At 48.7% G+C, this 19,892-nt stretch overlaps 1 protein-coding gene across 6 annotated transcripts in view; it reads left to right on the top strand.

The window, feature by feature from the left end:
- Nucleotides 1-19,892, top strand: part of IRAG1 (inositol 1,4,5-triphosphate receptor associated 1) — a 122,100-nt gene that overhangs the window by 42,437 nt on the left and 59,771 nt on the right. For all 6 annotated transcript variants that reach the window (XM_060103036.1, XM_060103035.1, XM_060103033.1 and 3 more), the window contains exons 2-5: nucleotides 950-1,107; nucleotides 16,198-16,298; nucleotides 17,808-17,878; nucleotides 19,575-19,748. In XM_060103036.1, the coding sequence (XP_059959019.1) occupies nucleotides 950-1,107; nucleotides 16,198-16,298; nucleotides 17,808-17,878; nucleotides 19,575-19,748 (504 nt within the window). The remainder of the gene's footprint in view (nucleotides 1-949; nucleotides 1,108-16,197; nucleotides 16,299-17,807; nucleotides 17,879-19,574; nucleotides 19,749-19,892) is intronic.

Genomic DNA, 19,892 nt, shown 5'->3' with positions numbered 1-19,892 from the left:
ACCACCCGGAGCAAGAGAAAGCATCTGGGTCCCAGAGCATTGCCACATGATCATTGGCTTAGGCTGGATCCATTGTCTATCCCTGAGCCAATCACTGTGGCAAGATGGATGAGATTATGCTGACTGGAGTCAACCCCAGCCAGACCTTACCCCATGGGAAGGGTTAAGTGTAGCTTTGGGGAAGCAACCCAAGGTTGCTGAGGGCAAGCCCTGCACAAGGCACAGGAGATCCACCCTGGCTGAGCCTCCAGACTCATGACTTTAGCAGGCCTGACAGGTCCAATGAGAGCTGTCCTCAAGTGAGAGAGCCCCGTACTGAGGGTTAGAAGAGCTGCTGAAGGGCATGAGGTGAGCCATGGGGCAGGAAGTGGGGAGACACCTCCTCCCCCACCTGGCCAAGCAAGGCTGTGTGGTGTAGTGGCCTCCAAATCAGGAAGATCTGGATTCAAATGCTTCATTCTTTGTATGATTTGGGCAAGTGACTTCTCTCTGAAGCACTTCTCTCATCTATAAAATGTGAATAGTAATGCCTGCATCAGAGGTCATCGTGAGGATTAATTCAGGTGATGTCGGTAATGCTCCTAGGATAGTGCCTGGCGCCCAGTAGCTGCTCAACACATGTGTGACAAATACAAGTCTGGCTCCCAATGGAGTGTCCTCCATCGGCTATGGCTTTGAGGAGTTCAAAGCACTCTTCTCCCTCCTGGGATGGCTGTGTTTACTGTATGGCCCAAATTAGATGCAAAATCTCTGGGTCACCTCTGACTTTGTAAACAGAGCCAGGGAGCAGGAGGAAATGCAATTCCAAATGCCCTCTGCTCGCCTATTTTAGCCCTTGTTGATGCAAACTCAAGCAGGCTCTCTCCGCGGCTTGTGGCACCTGGAAACGGGACCCAGCATGGGTCAGGGATGGGAGTGGATTTGACTTGTCCTTTTGGCGTCTCCTCAGCCTGTGGAGCCCAGGCCTCCTGGAGCATCTTTGGGGCTGACGCAGCGGAGGTTCCGGGCACGCGCAGCCACTCCCACCAGGAGGCTGCCATGCCCCACATTCCCGAGGACGAGGAGCCCCCCGGAGAGCCGCAGGCAGCCCAGAGCCCGGCCGGCCAAGTAAGTGCCTCCCCCCTGCCTGCAGCCCGCCCGGCCCGGGGCACGCCAAGCGCCCTGGGCTGAGGCCACATCGTTTGCTGACAGCCTGTGAAGGCTGCAGTGGGCCTGGGGAAGGTGTGCGGCTTCCACGCTGAGGAATAAATACCTAAAGGTCGTTTGAATTGACCAGGGTCCCCACACATCCTGAGAGTGCTACCTTGTAGGCTGTGTCTGACTGAGGCCCCCTGGGAAGTCACACCACCCTCCTAGGATGGAGAGAGGCTCAGAGGAGTACCGTCAGCACAGAAGGCCTCGTATATTAGGGTCATGGGCACAAGCGCAAGGTCACTTAAAGTGAATCCACTTGAAATGAAGGTCAAAATTGCTCAGTAAATAGTGAAAAAGGGTTTCAGTGAGATTTTATTATAAAAAAGGAAATGATGAAAGTGAATTAAAGGGGCTCATTGAGATTGTATTGTACAAATGAAATGGTGAAGACAAGTTATTTTTAGCTGTAGATATTCCAAAATATAGCTTATACACTAATTTTTAGAATGAACACCGAATCTTAAACAAGTGTGTTGACTTTGGTATTGGTATATTTTTTATGCCAACAAAATGAGCTTTTCATGTGTTATCACAGCCTTCACATTTTACTTTATAGCACCTTCATTAAGAGATTCTGTTTGTTTAATATTTAAGGGGTTCATTCATTTTCCTAAGGACCTCTTTCAATCCCTCAATATTCAAATCGTTCCCTCATGAAGAACCTATCTTGCCATCATCCTCATAATTCTGACTCCATTTGTTAACTGGTCCGGCTCCGTCTGCTGCCCATTGGTCTAAGACCTTGTACGTGAAGTTCTCAGACATGGTTTTGTGAACTTCGTGAACTTTGCAGTTGGTTTGCACTGAAACTTATATCATCCTGTTGTATCTGACACTTCTCCAAACTGCCCTGAGCCAGAGGGATAGACACTTGTTAAGTGAGGGAAGCTTGTACGAGTGAGCATTAATGTGACAAGTGGGCAGATTCTTAGTGAACAGTCTCATGTTATGATGACATTTGTTTTCTTTACACATCATAACTGTGGGAACTAAGATAATAAACACTTAGAAAAGAATGGCCTCTTGTATCCCCACATCCCAAGCTCATGGGATTGAGATGTTGCAGAACTTGGCAGCCTTGGAGAGCCCTTGAATTTCTAAATGACAGTGAGCCAGGCCCCCATGCCTTTGGCTGCAGGCACCAGCTCAGGTCTTTATTGAGCCCCGCTCCCAGAAATGTCCTGGGCTACGGTAGGTGCTGCTCGCCGGTGGCTTTCAGTGGCTCTGAGTTCTTCCTCTGCTCCTCCATGGGTGACATGTAGTCTTCCCCAAACTGTGTGCTCTGCTATTACCCCCTTCCTGCAGCTGCTGTTCCTTACCACGTGTGGACAAGTCCCCCAAAGACTTGCCAACAGTGGACTGTAAGGTTTAACCAACAAAAAAGTTCCTAGTCTACTGAAAGCTTGGAGTTTAAAGAAGGGAAGGACAACACAGAGTAAAATACATCCGGATTCAAATGTCACGGCTCCCTATCCTCAGGTCACAACTTTCCCAGGTTCTGTCCCCTTAGCATCCCCACCTCCCGGCCCTGGACCACTTCTTGCTGTGGTCATCCCTGACCCCTTCCACTTTACTCACAATGATAGTGCCCTTAAGCCGGACTCTGATGCAAAATCTAGCTCCCGAATCCTGGGCAACTCCCCCAAACAGCTGCCATGCCCTGCTCCCCAAGAATAGAAGTGTTCCTAAAAAATAAATAAATGAAAGATGGGCAAAGATGCAGCTCCACCCTCAGTGAAGAGATCCTTTTACAGTGAGTTCAGTTCCTCTTGGTTCTAAACCTCTCTAATTAAAAGACACTTCAAACCTTCTCCTCAAGAGACACAAAACCAGACAGCACGAAAGCCCGCTGGCCTTTCTGACCATCATGGCTTCAAACCACACGTAGGTGTAGCTTCACTGGGTCAGAGGTGAGGGTGAGTTTCTAGGGCCGGCCAAGCAGGGAGAGGGCCCCATGAGCTCACCACACAGCTGAGGGTTAGAGACCCCCTAGCTGAGCAGCAGAAACTCCAGATTCTGGGCCCCCACAAGCTCACTTTCCCTGTGACCTTGAAGCAGGACCAGACTTCTATACTATAGACCATGGGCCCTCGTGGTCTCTGAAGGTCTTCAAATGCTCAAGGAAGACAAGACAATAAAGAGACTGTTTGCAGGTCCCAATAGCCTCTGCATTGCCAGCATCCAGTGGGAGAAGGACCCACGAGGAACTCAGTTGAGCTGGAGCCAGGATGCCCAGATCCTATGAGGGAGGACCATCAGCACAGGATTTAAGAATGTGGACTCTGGAGTGAGACCAAGCTGGGCTCAAGTCACAGCTCCTCCACATCCTGGTCAAGAGACGTGATGCTGAGTCTGTTAACTTTACTGTGCCTCTGGTTCCTCATCTCTTCCCTGGGCAGGTGTTAGTGCCTGCCTTCTGGACTCTTGTCTGCTCAGCCCAACTCTTGAGGACCTTCTTTGGCCTGAGGGACCGTGGAGCTGGGACAGGTTAGACCCCAGACTGAAGGCCACATCAGATTCAGTATTATTTTATTCTCTGCCCCGACTGACAGGCATTGGGCCTCCCTGAGTTCTCCAGAAGCCCACGGTCATCATCAGTGAAGAGGATCTCGCTCTACTGCACCTATCAGATGACCCACATTGGGCTTCTCAGGCAGCCACAGCCTCAGGGGAGGGTCAGGCCTTGTGAGTTGGGCCAGAGCCTCCAGGGGCCGAAGCCTGAGTCCCTGGGAGCAGCAGAGGCCCTGGAAGCAGGGTTGGCCAGGAGGGCTGGGCTGGAACTCCCAGTACTGTGTGAATTCCCACTCTGTGAAGCAGGCAAAGAACAGAGCATCCTTCTGACTTTACAGCTCCCCGGGGTCCAGCCCTACTTCTGGTTCCTCAGGCCCCAGCCCTCATTTCCCATCACTGACATGAGCACTAGCTGAGGCCTTCTCACACAAAAACACAAAAGCCGTAGGCCTAGATCCTGTTTTTCTTTCTGCACGTACACATGTATACACACACTCACACGGATGCTAAACACACTTTCACTCACACACAGACTCACACAGACAGACGCAGACAGAAAGGCAGACCCTTTAGGACCCTAATCAGAAGCTGTAATCAAAACCCACAAAGAAATAAAGCCTCCTGACAAAGCACTGTGTGAGACTGCATCCTGAGCAGTGTTTCCTGGGTTGGCCCTTGAACAGGGAGGAGCTTAACGGGATGAGCTTTGTAGCCAAGAGGTTCTTGCAGGAATAGAAGCTGTCAGGACAGAAGCCTAGGACCTTAGGGGACCCCAGAATGACAGGCCATCAGAGCTAGAAGGGATCTCAGGTCACAGGAAGTCCCTTCCTCCAAAGGCAGGCAAAATTCTGCATAGTGTAAGTCACCTGGGAGCTTGTTAACCCCAGATTCCTCTGCCAACCTAGACCGGCTGAACCAGAGTCCCCTGGGGTGGGTCTGTGCCGTGGTTGGCAGCTCTGTTTCCTGGTCAAGCTGGAGCCTGACTCTCCCTCAGTTCTGCCCTCACAATGGCCTGTCGTGGGGTGAAGACCCACAGATGCAGGACAGCAGTTTTTGCATCTTCCCAGAGCCTCTCTGCCTCTGGTTCTTCCAGACTTTGCTGTCATGACAGCCTTCAGAGCGTCCTCCCACCCCTCCCCTGCACACATACCAGCCTGCATCTGCCTCACCGTGGGGCACCAAACTTGGCTCCAGGCCCCAGAGGCAGTGTGACCAGGACACCAGCTCTTTCCAGGCCTGTGGCCAGCAGCCATATCAGAAACTCCACTCACTGGGACCACATGGCCTCCTCAGAGGGGCCTTACAAACCTGAAAGTGTGGGGAAGTTCATATTAGCTATAAGAACCCAATTTTCCACCTGGTAACCCCCCCATCCTCCTCCAAGGGTTTCAGGAAGCCCCCAAGGACAGGTCAGTGCTAGCTCATAAGCTGACCTCACATCTTTCACATCATCTGCTCCAGCATCCCTCTGACCACCACTCCCTGACCATCCCCTCACCCTGTTCTCCATTATCCGCAAAACCACTAATAACAGCTAACCTCTTGCCAACAGGTACTACACTGTTAACTCATTTAACTTCCAAGCCACCTTATGAGGTAGATATCATCAGCCCCATTTCATAGCTGAGGAGACTGATGCACAGAGAAGTTAAGTACCTTCCTCCAATGTCACGCAGCTCGTAAGTGACAGGCCCAGGATTTGAACCCGGGCAGCCTGGCCCCAGACCCCACACTCTTAGTCTCTGCCCTGCTCTGGGGCCTCTGTGAGAGGTGCCTGGACCAAGGGAATACTGTCCTCTGCTCCTAAAACCACTTGTCTGAGAGGGCCAACCTGGGCCCTGCAGAACTCACCACCACATAAACCCCGAAGCACCGCAGCTTGTGGCACGGGGTCTCACCAAATGCCTTCTGCCTGCCATCCTCTCAGTGTGTGAGCCCGTGCAGCCAGGGGACGAAGCTCCATGTCACACATCTTGCCCAAAACCCCAGCTGTCCCTGCCCCATCCTGTGCAACCCCCTTCCTCACTCTCCTTCAGTCGGATGATGAAACAGCCCAGTTGGATGGGTACTGACCCCTAGAAACCCAGGCCACTGTGCTGTTCCTGCTTCAGGCCACATACACCCGTTACTCTCACCCCAGGCCTCCCTGAGCACCTACTTGGTACTGCACTTTCAGATCCTCTAGACAGAAATTGATGCTTAACCCTCATATACAGCAGCGTCTGGTTGACAAGATCACTGCAGCGCTCAACTAACCAGTGGCATCCCTACTCTCAACCCAACCCCTATCCCTAAATGTTAGTTAACTAAAAATGAGGTTGGAATGTTTTTTTGGAGAAGCAGCCCTCTGCATCCAGCCCTAACAGGAAGGAATCTGTTTGTGGAGCTCTTAGAAGCTCTGACCATGAAGCTGCGGGGTCTCCCCTTGTTATGGCCCAGAACTGGAGAGCATGGTAGCTGCCACCATAACAAACCTGGAACTCTCTTCCTGCTTAGCGTAGTAAGAGACCCATTCAGGCTTACCACCATCATCCCGCACAGCTGTCCTTTAAGAAGTGTTCCAAGCAGTGTTCCCCAAGCAACCAGGGAGTTATGGAAGGTGCAGCAAATGCTTCCGTTCCATAGGAACATAAGATATAAGCTATGTGGCAGAGTGGAAATGGCCTGGGCTTCACACCCCTGTGTTACAGTAATAGCCTGCACCCTCCCGACTAACCCAGTGAGAGCCCTCATACCGTGCTTCCTATGTGACGGGCACTGCTCTCAACACTTTACATACGACAACACTAAGAGGTTGGTATGATTATTATCCCATTTTCCAGGTGAGAAAACCAAGGCAGGGAAGTACACTCTAATCCTTAGAAACTGGGCAGTACCTTGAATACTCCACTTGAGGATTTTGAATTCATACTTATCTCATCCCACCCTTTGCAAAAACAGCCTCCATTCAGATCTTCAATGAAATATCTTCAAGTAAATTATCAGTAAAGCATTAGGGTCTGATGTACAAGATATTGGAGACATCTACTGGGCACCTGCTATGTGGTCTCATCTCCCAAAGTAGATATTATTATTATCTCTATTTTATAGAAGAAACTGAGTCTTTGGGAGGTTGTGTGATTGTCGAAGGTCATATGGTTGTGTCGTGGTTGAGTGGAGATCCAAACCCATTTCTGCTGAGCTGTTCCCACCACCTTTGTCTCCTTCCCTGGCTCCAACCAGCAGTAAAACCAGTGTCCTGGACACCAGAAGCCCCAGGTATGGGAGGCAGGTGATTGATGCCCCATCCTCTATGGAAAAGAAGCTTGGAAAGGGTCAAGAGGACTGTTCCACCAGGATGGCTTTTGGTGGTTCTGGTCAGAGAGTAAGAGCTATGAGATTGTAGCTGTAGACGTGCCTAGGACAGAGCAGAAAGTGCTTTAGAAATGTTGGTTGTTACTACAGATGGTCAGGAATGTACATTACAATTATTTGTCCTTGGTTCCTATGGTGAGCAATGGAGTAGCTTGTCATTTTTTGTCTCTCTGAGTCCCCTGTCAGATTGCATGCCAGCTACTAAGGGTCAGGGGCTATGTGTGTGTCTCCAACCCTCAGCATAAGCTCTAGCGTGTGGTAGGAGGTTAGCGAGGGAGGGAGAGATGGATGGATGGATGGTTGTGTGGATAACTGGCTGTATGGATGATTAAATGCCTAGACTTAAAGGAAGAGGAGATGGACAGGAGGGAGGATAGAAGATGACAGATGAATGGCTGGCTGGCTGAGTGATATCCCCCTACCCCACAGAGTAAGGCTATAATAGACACTGTGTGCACTGTTAAACTCCTGAAGTCTGTGACATGAGAGTAAAAACAGTGATGAAGAAGGCAGGATAATCTGGGGGGTGTTGACCCCTGACAGCTAGGAATAGACTGGACAATGGCAGGAAAGAGGGTCCACGGAGGCAGGGCAGGCCATGGGTGCATGGGGAGATCCACACAGTGGGCGTTGGGAGCCTTCAGGAAACTGGGATCTGGTCCTCAGCGCTTGGCAGGGAGGAACCCCAGGTCCAGCCGAGCTCAGCAGAGGCACTTCTGCTCTCTCCCATGCTCTTAGCACTCGCTGCTGGAATAATCATTTTTTTTTGCAAGTCCACAGAGGGTCCTTTTATCCTGTCACGAGAGTGCTAAGTCCTCTTTGCGGCCAGGGCCCCCTATCCAGAGGCAGTCCCTGTTTGCCCTCCAGGCTGTGAGAGAGGGACCTGGGGATACAGCTGCAACAGTGCCTACCCTCTATCACCATCCTCACTGTCACTTTCACCCTTAAAACAAGCCTGGAAAAGGAGGATTATTAGCTCCACATAATGTTTGAGAATTTGAAACTCAGAGAAGTTAAGTGACTTGCCTGAGGTCACCCAGGTGGGATTCCGGTGTAGACCTCCCGACTTCACCACCCCACACTGCCTTCCTGCACAGTCCTCTTCCAGGCTGTCTGCCAGCGTCCAAGCGCAGGAGCTAAACTCCCCACTCCTGCCTGGACTGGGGCTGGTCTGTTGCCCAGAGCTTCCGAGCCAGGCCTAGTCACGTGACATTGGGGAAAGGAAGCTCATATTCCCGTCTGTACCACTGGCCTATATTTATCCCTGCACCCAGGCAGTTAGGAAACTGTTGTGCATTCCTGGGAATTTATGAGTGAAATAAACATTTAAATGTTTCTATAAGGTTTATTTAAGGAGAACAAAATGTGACCTGCTGGCTTATTAAAGGGTGAGCTTTCCGGGAGATGGCCCAGCTCCCGCAGTGCTCAGCTGACTCCAGGGAAGGGGAATGGATCCCTGGGAAGGCTGGGCCCCTGGAAGGTGAGAGGAGTACCCCTGCTGTCTTTCCTCTAGTTGTGTGTTCAGCCTGGAGGGCTTCCTGGAGGAAGGGGCTCGTGAGGGAGGGTGCAGCTGGGAAGAATAAGAGAGGCATGTCAGAGGCCTGCAGAGCACCGGGAACCAGGGGAAGTGAGACCCAAGATCTGGAGACGACTTGTAAGGGCAGTGTGTGTAACGGGAAGGCCAACAGGCCTGGTGTTGGTCTCTTCCCCTATTTACCAGCTGTGTGGCCCTGGACATAACATGTCTGTTTTTTGTTGTTGGTAAAGTGGGGATTGAAGTGGGAAAAGAGGGGAGAGAAAAGAAATGTATTAATTCCCTAATTCCATGCTCAGGGCTTTTGCTTTCATCTTCTCATTTCCTCTGCACAATTCTGTGAGGTCAGGAGGTATTATCACCCCAAGTGGTTCATGGGTGTCCTGAGGTTCATTCGCAGAGTTGCTAAGAGGATTATGAGAAAACACACGGAAAGTGTCTGGGCCAGAGCCCCACATGCAGTAGGTCTGAGTAAATGTCACTTCCCTCGATCCACGTTTGTGTCTTTGCCTCTGCTCTATGTAGAAGGCATCTCTTCTTTGTCTGAGATGCAGATGGTGAGAGAGGGAGTGGAGCCAGGTGAAGGTGGCCTTGGAGGTGGGCTTCCCTGGGTCATTGATTACTTGGGCTTGTGTGGCCAGATGCCCTAGGGAAGATGCTCTGTGGCTCTGTGACCAGAAGGGTGAGGCCCTCCTAATTTAACTCCAAAAGGTTGTTCAGACACAAAACGAAGAACAACAATCTCCTCAAAACCAAATTCCAAAGTCATTAATTGAGCCCCAAAGTTACCAATAACAGAATATAACATCTGACACTCATTGAGCATTTACTAGCTGCCAGGTACCCTTCCGCGAGCTTTCCATCTGGAGCTGCCAGATTTAGCAAATGAAAATACAGTTATGTCCATGCACTATTTGGGATATACTTACACTAAAAAAATTATTTGTTGTTTATTTGAAGCTCAGATATAACTGGATATCCTGTATTTTTTCTGGCAATCCTATTTCCACACCAATCTGTGGAATTCTTGTAACTACCCTGTGAGATAGTTATTTTACAGATGAGGTAACTGAGGCACAGAGAGGCGAGGTCACTTGCCCAAGGTCACACAGCTAATGCGAAAAGCTGTATGATGAATTAGTGTGGCTCCGGAGCCTGAGGCCCTTGAAATCCGGAAGCCAGGAACTTGCCTGGTGAACTCTGTTTGAACCCGCTGACCCACAAGCTTGCTTGAGGCCCTGCCTTCTGTTTCGGCCATTCAGAGTGGGAGCAGGGATGGGTATTTACACTGCATTAAAACCTGGCAGAGTTCACCCAGAGGACCGCTGGAATCTTCCCACACTCTCCTGATTACTGTCTCTCTAGTACCTGCTAAAGTGAAACCCAGCCAGCACAAGACTGAATGGTCCCCACAAAATCAGTTTTGCAGAAAATTAGAAGTTGCCCAGAGCTTTCTGTGAGCTGATTAGGGAGGGAACAATTTGATTTTATTACCATGTAGTTTGCACACATTGGAAGGAGAGAGTGAGGATATTCCAGGACATTCCATCAGTGTATTAGAGGATTTCTCCCTGATTGTTTTGTGTCTCCTGATTTTTAAACAGCTTCAGACTGGGTGCGTCCATGGTTACATGCTTGGTGCTTGCCACCATGGCTTGTGTCTGCCCTTCTATGTGGGGACCTCTGCTTCTGACCTTCCTCTGAGTGAGGGTGCCTGCAGCCCCATGCGTGACAGTCATCTCAGGAGAGCTTTGCTGCAAGTGGCCTTTCACCAGGAGGCAGAGAAAACTCCTACCAGAAAGCAGCTCCTCCAGTGCCTTGCAGACCATTACCTCACAGTGTCAGCATTAAGGGCATCAGGCCTGGGCACCACCTGGGATGGGGTAGGGGTGAGGAGGAGGGTACTTCCACCCCACTCCCCATCCCACTGTGCTAACTGGGATGCATTTCAGAGGCTGCCTAGTTCACCTTTGCCTCCAGGCCCTGGCATAGACCACAGCAAGCGCTAGGCATTCAAGAAACGTTCGCTGTATGAATGGACAGAACAAAGCATAATAATGTGCAAATGTTTACAGGCTGGCCCCCTCTCTTAGACTCTAAGACTTTTGAAAACCTTTGTGGAAAGAATTTAATGGAGCTGGAGGAATAAGCTTTGGGGGTGGGGAAGGAGAGAGGGAGAGAGGGAGGAAGAGAGAGAGAGAGGAGACTGGGGCGGGGGGTAAGCAAGTGAAGAGTCAAAGGGGAGAGGAGAGGTGAGGGTGAGAGTTAAGGTTTGTTCTCCTTTGAGGTGAGAATGAAGAGTGGACTTCTCTCTCTCTCTCTCTTTTTAAAAATAATTTTTATTGGAGTATAGTTGACTTACAATGTTGTGTTAGTTTCTGGTGTACAGCAAAGTGAATCAGTTGTACATATACATATATCCACTCTTTTTTAGATTCTTTTCCCGTATAGGCCATTACAGAGTACTGAGTAGAGTTCCCTGTGCTATACAGTAGGTCCTTATTCGTTAATTTTTATATTTAGTAGTGTATATATATCAATCCCAATCTCCCAATTTATCCCAATCTCCCAATTTATCCCAGAAAACATTTGCTTTTTATCTGCTGAACGATTCTCTAAGGCAGACTCCCTCAGAGACTCGCCCACATGGATCACAGCTTCATTGGCTTTCAGATCAAATAGTTTAACTTCTGGGCCAAACCATGGATGCTAGAAGAAGCATATATTTCTCTTCATCTGCTAGGGATGTCTGTATTTATCAAATTGTTCCCTCCTTTTTATAGTTTCATCTTTTTATGTCTTATAGTTTATTGTTGGTGACTTCAGATTGCTTTGGGAAATAGGTAGTGTGTCAACAAAATTAAATAAATAAACTGCATTCTACTTACTTAGCAGCTGGAATATATGATACTCTTGGAAATGGGTATATAGTATAACCCGAGCACCACCACCACAATTTTATTTCTGGAATACAACATGCAGAAATTAATGTTTGGCCCCTTCTGCCCCCTTATGTAGACCTAGCCCATCATCACCAGTGCATGCTGGGAATTTGTAAAAACCCCTCCAAGGGATGTCAGAAACCATATGATATAACAAACGTGAAAATGATATTTTAGCCAAAGTGCATTTCTTCTTGTTTACCAGAAGATTCATACAAGAAAGAAATTCTCTAAATGTGATAAACATGGAAAAGGTGATTTTCTGAGGCCAAATTTTCACTGTAGAAATAAATTCCACCGAGGGAAGGAACCTCACACATACTATAGGCATAGACAGTGTTTTGATTGGCATTGCCTTGGTAACAGTCACCCATGAGGCCATATGGAAAGAAGCTCCATCAGGATGTTGTGGAAGTTACACGGCCACGAATAACTTCTAGAGATCTATTGTATAGCAGAGTGCCCAGAATTAACGCTACTGTATTGTGTACCCAAAAATTTGCTAAAAGGGTAGATCTTATAAGTGTTCTTATCCTCATCATCATCATTATAAAAAAAGAAGGCAGGAGGAAATTTTGAAAGTGATGGATAGGGATTGTGGTGAGGGTTTCACAGTATATACTTATCTCTAAACTCTTCAAGTTGTATACATGAAATATGTATAGCTTTTCATATGTCAATCACACCTTAATAAAGTGGATTGAATAAAAAAAGGTGACGTGGGTGGAGGAGGCTTTAAGCGCAAACCTCCTGCGCTCCAGAAAACCAAGACAGGCTAAGAATCATGGGTCACAGGAGCAGTAACTCAGATGCTTTTGGGGCCAAGCAGGGAGTGTGAATGACTGAAACAAGCCAGCGTGAGCTGACTCCAACCAAGGGTTACTCGGCAGAACTGTGGAACCAAGATGGCTTGATCTCCTGTTTTTTTAGGAAAAGTAGGAAATCCAGACCTTTATGGAAATTCTTCTAATTATGAAATGTTGGTAACTAATATAAAAACTTGTAAATGCTACTCACAACAAACAGGCTCCCAGGTCTCCAATTTTCACCTCTGAGCTCAGAAGATAGGATTCAGAGGATGCTAATTCTCTAACAGATCCAAGAGGCCATGTTAGCAAGAAACCCTTTTAGTGATGTGAACAGAAGCCTCTGGGAAAACTTCAGCCCTTTCTGCTCCCCAGAGAATCTACCCAGGAGAAACACCTGCCCCCTGCCCCACATTCCTTCCACTTCACTGGCTCTCCCATTTAGCTTGGCACTGCCTGGGCCCTGCCTGCCCCAGCTCCATCATCACCTGCCATTTTGACACTCTGCTTCCCCTTCCTGACCTCAGCAGCTCCCATGGGTGCTGTTCCACTGTGTGTCCTCAGGCCCCACACCATGACCCAAGATCCTCTGCTTCCCTCCTGGCCCCTTGGAAGGAGCCAGCCCCTCTGGTGCTTGCTGGTCTCCCACCAGTGAAGCCTGGTGGACAAAAGTTGGGGAGAACTGAGTGGAGCTGCTGTTCATCTGAGTGATAACCATGATTAACGGGTATTTGTAGATCAGATGACAGTTATAAAAGGGCATACACATTCATCACTTCATTTTATTCACACAAACATCTTCTGAGACTGCAGGCCATTGACTACTTTATAGTTATGGGAACTGAGGGACAGTGCAACAAGAGGACGAAGCAGGTGACTAGCTCATCACCAGCCCATCAGGGTGAAACTATCCACAGAAGGAGTTGTTGCTTTTGGGGAACCTTCCTGAGTGTCTCTTCCAGGAGGAGTCTTTGACAGAAGGATGTATATCTGCGTTCTTGGAGGGACTGGAGCTCTGGGGTCATGAGGACAGGTTGGCCAGTCCTGGCTTCAGCCACAAGCATCATGTTGACTCCCTGTCACTCTGCCTTGGCCAAATGTGCATATCCAACTGGAGAGTGACACGGCTCCAATTTACTAGGGAGCTCCTCAAAATTCCTATGGGGCAGAAGGCTGCTTCAGTAACAGGGCCTCTTCCAGCACCTCAGCCAGTGGGAATCATGGGGATCCATGGATGGATCTGCTGTCAACATTTCTGTTTTCTCTTTGGGCTGTCAAGTCCTTCCCGGGCCTAATCCTCAGTGTTCCCCATCTCCAAAACCACAAAGACCAAACTCACTGGAGTAGCACCCAAGGTCCTTCAGAAGCTGGCTCAACCTCTTATTCTGGTTTCATATTTTGCCCCAACATTAGGTTCTTGGACCTCATTATAACATGTCAAGCAATTCTCTAGAGCATTTTCAGGAACTGAGGACAAGAGACCAAATATTATAACAAAAGATGTTTCCCCAAGCTTTTATCACTCAGGAAGTTCCAAGTGTTTGGGGAGCTGTGAGCCAGGAACTGTGGATGAAGACCAAATATATATGAGGAATATATTTTTGTCATCTGAATGACCAAATATATACATTTCTTATAAATCACAATATGGCAGCCCCCATCCCTGGGCCCTCCTATTTCACATACTCTATAGTCTATGCTCTAGCTATGTTGTGAATCCCTAATGCCCAGTTATGCCTTTTACCTATGCTGTTCCCTTTGCCCCAAAACCTCTCCCCTAATATCTTTGTCTTGCAAACTCCTATTCATCCCTCAAGACCTAGCTCAAATGTCCCCTCCTCTTGAGAGTCTTCTCCAGCTCCCCTCCTGAGAGAGTTTTCTTTCCTTTTCTTTGAGCTTTCACAGAATGGGCTTCATCCCTTATCACCTTATACTTATTATAAGTGTTAAGTACTTCTCTGTATCCCTTGCTTGGCTGTGAGCTCTTGAGGGTCTTTGTATCTCAAACTGCCCCTGGCACATGATGGATAACTCAACTGTGTTTGTCGAATGAGAGAGAAAAGTAATCTGACAGTAACATTACCATTTATTGAAAACATCAGTCATGTGCTAGGTGCTGTGTCAACATTATTTTTAATCCTCACATCAACCCTGTGAGTTAGATTTTATGATCATGGGGCACAGAGTGGTTAGATAACTTGCCCAAGGACACACAGCTAGCAGATAATGAGCAGAAATTTGAGTGCAGTGTGATTCTTCCAAAAGGCAGTGCTGCTTCCTGCTCCTCCTACCCAGCCAAAGTCCCTGCCCAAACTTCCCTTCCATGTGCTCGAGGATTCTGAGGGCTTCCCCCTCCTCCCATCACTGCAGCTCCCTCCTGCTGAAAGGTCCTGGAACACAGGGGTCCAGCGTTCCCTGGCTAGACACAGAGACTCTTCTCCAGCTCACCCAGCCTCATGTTTGAGGCCAAGGGAGGGAAGAGATGCAAATAAAAATGGGAAGAGCTGGTTTCACTAAAAGTTGTGGGATTTGAGAAGTCCAGATGGTACTGTACAGTACCCACTTGACAATAAAGAATGATGTGAAAAGGAGAGAGAGCCTCCTCCTCACCTTGCAAGGAGCCAACACCTCCATACCAAGGGCTCAAGAACACGGCTCAGCCTGGCTCTGCGAGAGCAGCCCCCGGGCCATGGCTCCAGTGGGGCAGGTAGGGGTAAGAGCAGTTAATGCGCAGGGACTCCAGAAGGACACGACCTCCAGAGACAGTGGCTGTGGGCACCTGCTGCTCTGAAGATTCAGGAGGCCACACCAATAGTGCAGGTGGTGTGACATGCTCGGGAGCCCAGGGAGACAGGACTTTGGCAGGGAGAGTAGGGCATTCACAGAGGGCCCGGGCTGTACCCACCAGTAAGGGGGCAGGGCAGAGGAGAAGGCAAATGATAAAGGGTCATATGACAGGACCTCTGGAGAGTCTCCCAGACATAGCTGGGAACAATTCTGAGTTGGAAATACCGCCATAGCACGTGGCAGAAGAACCAGAGAGATACTGTGTGTTACTGTTAACTGGTCCTATTTTTACCCCCAGTACACTTAGGTGTAGGAAAACACAGGTTGATATGCATCTCCATGGATTTTATTGTATATCCTATACAGTATTGCTTTTATTTCATTCATTCATTTACTCACTCAACAAGTATTTTTTCTACTCCAGATAGGGTTTTACAACTCACACAGCCACTAGCAACATAACAGTATACCAATTTCACTACAATTTCTCCAACCTAGGATGTAATAACTCTTTCGTTTTGATGGTTAGTAGTTTTGTTCTATTTTGTTTAGTGGTTGCAAACTATCTCAAAAATCTAAGGATTGGTTCCCAACTTTTGTTATTTCAGAAACGTGTATTTATGTAGATAAACATTTTTACAAAGTTACAAAAGTTAAAGCGTGTTCCATTATCCATGGAACAAATCACCTTTATTGAAAGGTCACAATTAGCCAAATGTAGGGCGTCACTGAGTATTGGGAATGTGTGGTGTCACTGCCTTTTCTGCTGGTCTCCATCCTTCCCCAACCAGGCTGGTTGCAGCCTGAGGACCCTGCACCATTCTTTTTCTACATTGTTAGTGAGAATTAACCTGGGATGGCTTAGAAGTTCCCTAATCTTAGTGCATGAAAATAGACCAAGTTAAGCTCGGTAAATGAAGGAGAAACTGCCTTCCCCCCCCGCCCCCGAATAATCCAAATCAACAGCATTTGACCCTTGTCAAGAAGTCTCTAAGTGTCATGATACGTGAATAAGGGCTCCAGCTCCTGGGAGCTTAACTCCATCTGTGTTTTTGTTCTAAACAACCAGGGCCCTCCCACCGCAGGAATATCTTGCAGTCCACCCACCATCATCCTGACTGGGGATGCCAGTTCACCGGAAGAAGAAACTGACAAAAACCTTGTCAACAGGTAACCTCCTATTTGCCTAATCTGTGCTGTAAAGAGCAATATTTCCTAGCATGTGCGCATTGGACAGCTCTATTTTTTACAAATCTTTTCTTCGTTCTTGATCATTTCATTGATGAAATACAATCAAGCAGTTTTTCAAAATGGGAGAGAGAGCTTGGGATTTTTCCATTATCTTTTCCCCACAAATTATTTCTTCTCTCATAGATTTGGCTCTTTGCACTTTGTTAACCTTTAAGAAAAGCACAGCTCATAGCAGGGGAGTTTTCTACAATAACTGTCCAGATATTTTCAAACAGACCTAAAAGATGTGAATTTTTTACTAGAATCCTGCTTCTGGCCAAAGTGGGTCCTGTGTGGAAGATGATCTCTTGGAAGGGACACTGACTCATATGCACAGGGATGTCCCTGCCTCGGTTTCACACAGCACTAGCCCATGCACTGGTCTAGCTGGAATGAGATTTTCTAAGTTTAATTTCCAAAAAGTTACAAAGATAATTCTAATACAGATATATAGTGAGCATGTGTCAAAGATTTACTTAACTCATTAACGAGGGGACCATCAGGATAACAAAGCCAGTTCAAAGGAGGATACGAGAAATGGATATATGTAGTATAATCAGTGAGGAGGAAAAGAAAGCTGGAATAAGATTGCTAAGTTAGAGACTTCCCTGGTGGTGCAGTGGTTAAGAATCCGCCTGCCAATGCAGGGGACATGGGTTCAATCCCTGGTCCGGGAAGATCCCACATGCCGTGGAGCAACTAAGCCCGTGTGCCACAACTACTGAGCCTGCGCTCTAGAGCCCGTGAGACACAACTACTGAGCCTGCGTGCCACAACTACTGAAGCCCGCACACCTAGAGCCAGTGCTCTACAACAAGAGAAGCCACCGCAATGAGAAGCCCGTGCAAGGCAATGAAGAGTAGCCCCCGCTCGCTGTAACTAGAGGAAGCCTGCGCACAGCAACGAAGACCCAACGCAGCCCCCCAAAATAAATAAATACATACATCTTTAAAAAGAGAAAAAAAAAGATTGCTAAGTTAGATACAAGATAGGTTAATGTTTCACAGGGCAATGAAACCTTATTTTTATCTTTTCTCCCCAACAGAAATCATCTGCATCTCTACCAGGCAATTTTTCACAGTTTATGAGTTTTCTGCAAGTTAGATATTCACTCAGAGTCTGAGCCCTAATAAATACTAAATCGTCAAAGTTACAAAGGGCAGTGGTTCGAAAAATTTAGAGAGCATCAGGATCACCTGGGGTTGGGGCCGGGGCTTGTTCAGTCACAGATAGTTGGGCCCCATCCCCAGAGCTTCTGATCCTGTCGGTCGGTGAAGCCTGAGAATTTGCATTTCTAACACACTCCCATATTTTTTCCCCCTTGAAAAAATAACAAGCTTGTAAGATGATGCTCTAGGATGACTTTGAAAGAATATGCAAGCATCTGGTTACCTATTTACCAACTGTGGACACATTTTCCTAACAAGATGACTCTGTTTGGTCTTTCAGAGCTCACAGTCCCCACAGGAGGCTTTCTCACCGACACCTGAAGGTTTCCACTGCTCCCCTGACTTCTGTGGGTAAGGGCTAGGCCGATTTGTCTTATTTCTGCCACCGGAGATAGGGGTCCAACTGAAGGTGTGTTTGAGTAGGAAGACTGAAGTCTGGCAGCTTGGCCGGGCTTGGCCCCTTCCCCTCTTCTGCTTCTCAGATTAGTAGTCCAGAGGGGAGAGTATCTGAGTTGTGCCTTAGAGAGTCGGACAGATAGACAAGAGGGAGGAAAGGTCATTTCGGTGGAGGAAGCAATTGTGCTGCTGAGCAGGAGCCATAACAGAGCAATTGCATGCTTGGCTGTGTGTCAGGACTCTTGCAAATGACAGAAACTCAATTTAAACTAGCTTATGCCAAAACACATTAAAAATAAATAAAAGCCAGGGTCTGTGTTTTCAGGGAGTGCTGAGCCCAGATGCTCATGTTGGGTCATTAGCAATCATCCCATCCCATCTCCCAAGTTTCCTCTCTTGTGTGCTGGCTTCCTTCTGGGCAAATGGCTACCAGTAACTTACATCCCTTCAGTGAAAAGAGAGCTCCTCTTCCCCATACACCCACCACCATTCTCAGAGCTGCCTCTCATTGGCCTCCATGGCCATCCCTGAACCAGTCACCCAGGGGGATTGAACTCATTGGCTGGCTGAGGATGGTACATGGTTCCATTACTGGCACTTGGGCTGAGATGGGCAGTATTGTTTAGCTCCTTCCTAACATGACTGAGACTCAGACGAGTTTCACCTGGTGCAAACCGGGGAGCTCTGACCAGAAGGAGGAGGAATGGAGGCTGGAGAGGCACAACGGGAGCCATTCACTACCAAGGGGCTGGAGGAGAGGAGTATGTGAGATCAGGAAAAGTGGCTGGGCGCAGTTTGGCATCTGGACGTCACACTGGGGACCAGGAGGAATCCTGATGAGCTGAGGCAGGAGAATTGCATGGTCAGATATGGCCCTTAGGAAGGTCACTGTGATAGGCAATGGAGGATGGGATGGAGCAGATAGCCTGGAGGTGGAGGACCTGTGAGGTGGCTGATATAATTGTGCAGGTAAGTTACAGCTGATGAGCAAGAGTGGCGATGAGGCACAGGTTCCAGAGATACTTACTTGATGCTGAGTTGGTTGGACCTGGGGGCAGCTGAGGAAGAGGGAAGAGTGTGGAGTGACTCCTATGTTTCTGAGCAGCTGGGTGAGAGGTGGTGTCACTCACCCAGGGAATGCGTCCTGGAGAAGGGGCAGTTATGGAGAAGGATGGGGGTAAACAACGTGAGTAGAGGGAGAAAGGAGGGAAGGTGGCCATGGGATTGTGTCTTTGGCCCATGATCTTTGGAGTGCTTCCTTTATCCACATATGTTAAGCTCACTATCTTGTTAAAGAAACAGAGACTGAAGGAAGAACACTAGGGGAGCAGATAGAACAGGTGGGGCTCCTGATGGCCTTCCCTTATGGCAGAGTTGAGGACAGTACTGGGAACCTAGGTGGCTTCATGGCCATTTGTGATAGAGGACCTGCCACATCCACCAGCTACAAGCTGGAGGGGTCAGGCCTGCTGGGGGAGCCCTGTCTGTCCCCACGCAGCCCTCTCCAGGACCCGGCATCGGGCCAAGGTTTGGCTGGCCAAGTCCCCTCTGGGCAGTGTCCCTGGGCTGAGGGGTAGGGGCTGGGGACAGGGCTGAGGTTGGGGACCAAGGATTCCGTGGCTCTCACGCCGTGCTCACCCTCCCTCTGCAGACCCTGCGGGGCACATCATTGACCTGGTAAACGGCCAGCTGCCAGACATCAGCATCTCAGAGGAGGACAAGAAGAAAAACCTGGCGCTGCTAGAGGAAGCCAAGTCGGTGAGTGAGCGGTTCCTGACCCGCCGCGGGAGGAAGTCCAGGAGCAGCCCCGGCGACTGCCCGTCAGGTAGGACGACAGGTGGCCACCCTGAGCCCCTCCGATGGGGGCGGGCGTTGGGGAGGGCCCAGCCCCAGATGCAGCAGGAGCCCTGCTTCCCAGGGGCGGCCCTTGACGTGCCTGCCTCCAGGCCTCTTGGGCCCAGGAGGACTG

Source organism: Mesoplodon densirostris, chromosome 7 (genome assembly GCF_025265405.1).
Source record: "Mesoplodon densirostris isolate mMesDen1 chromosome 7, mMesDen1 primary haplotype, whole genome shotgun sequence".
NCBI lineage: Eukaryota > Metazoa > Chordata > Mammalia > Artiodactyla > Ziphiidae > Mesoplodon > Mesoplodon densirostris.
The sequence above is the reverse complement of the archived record's forward strand: the minus strand, read 5'-3'. Positions and strand labels throughout refer to the sequence as shown.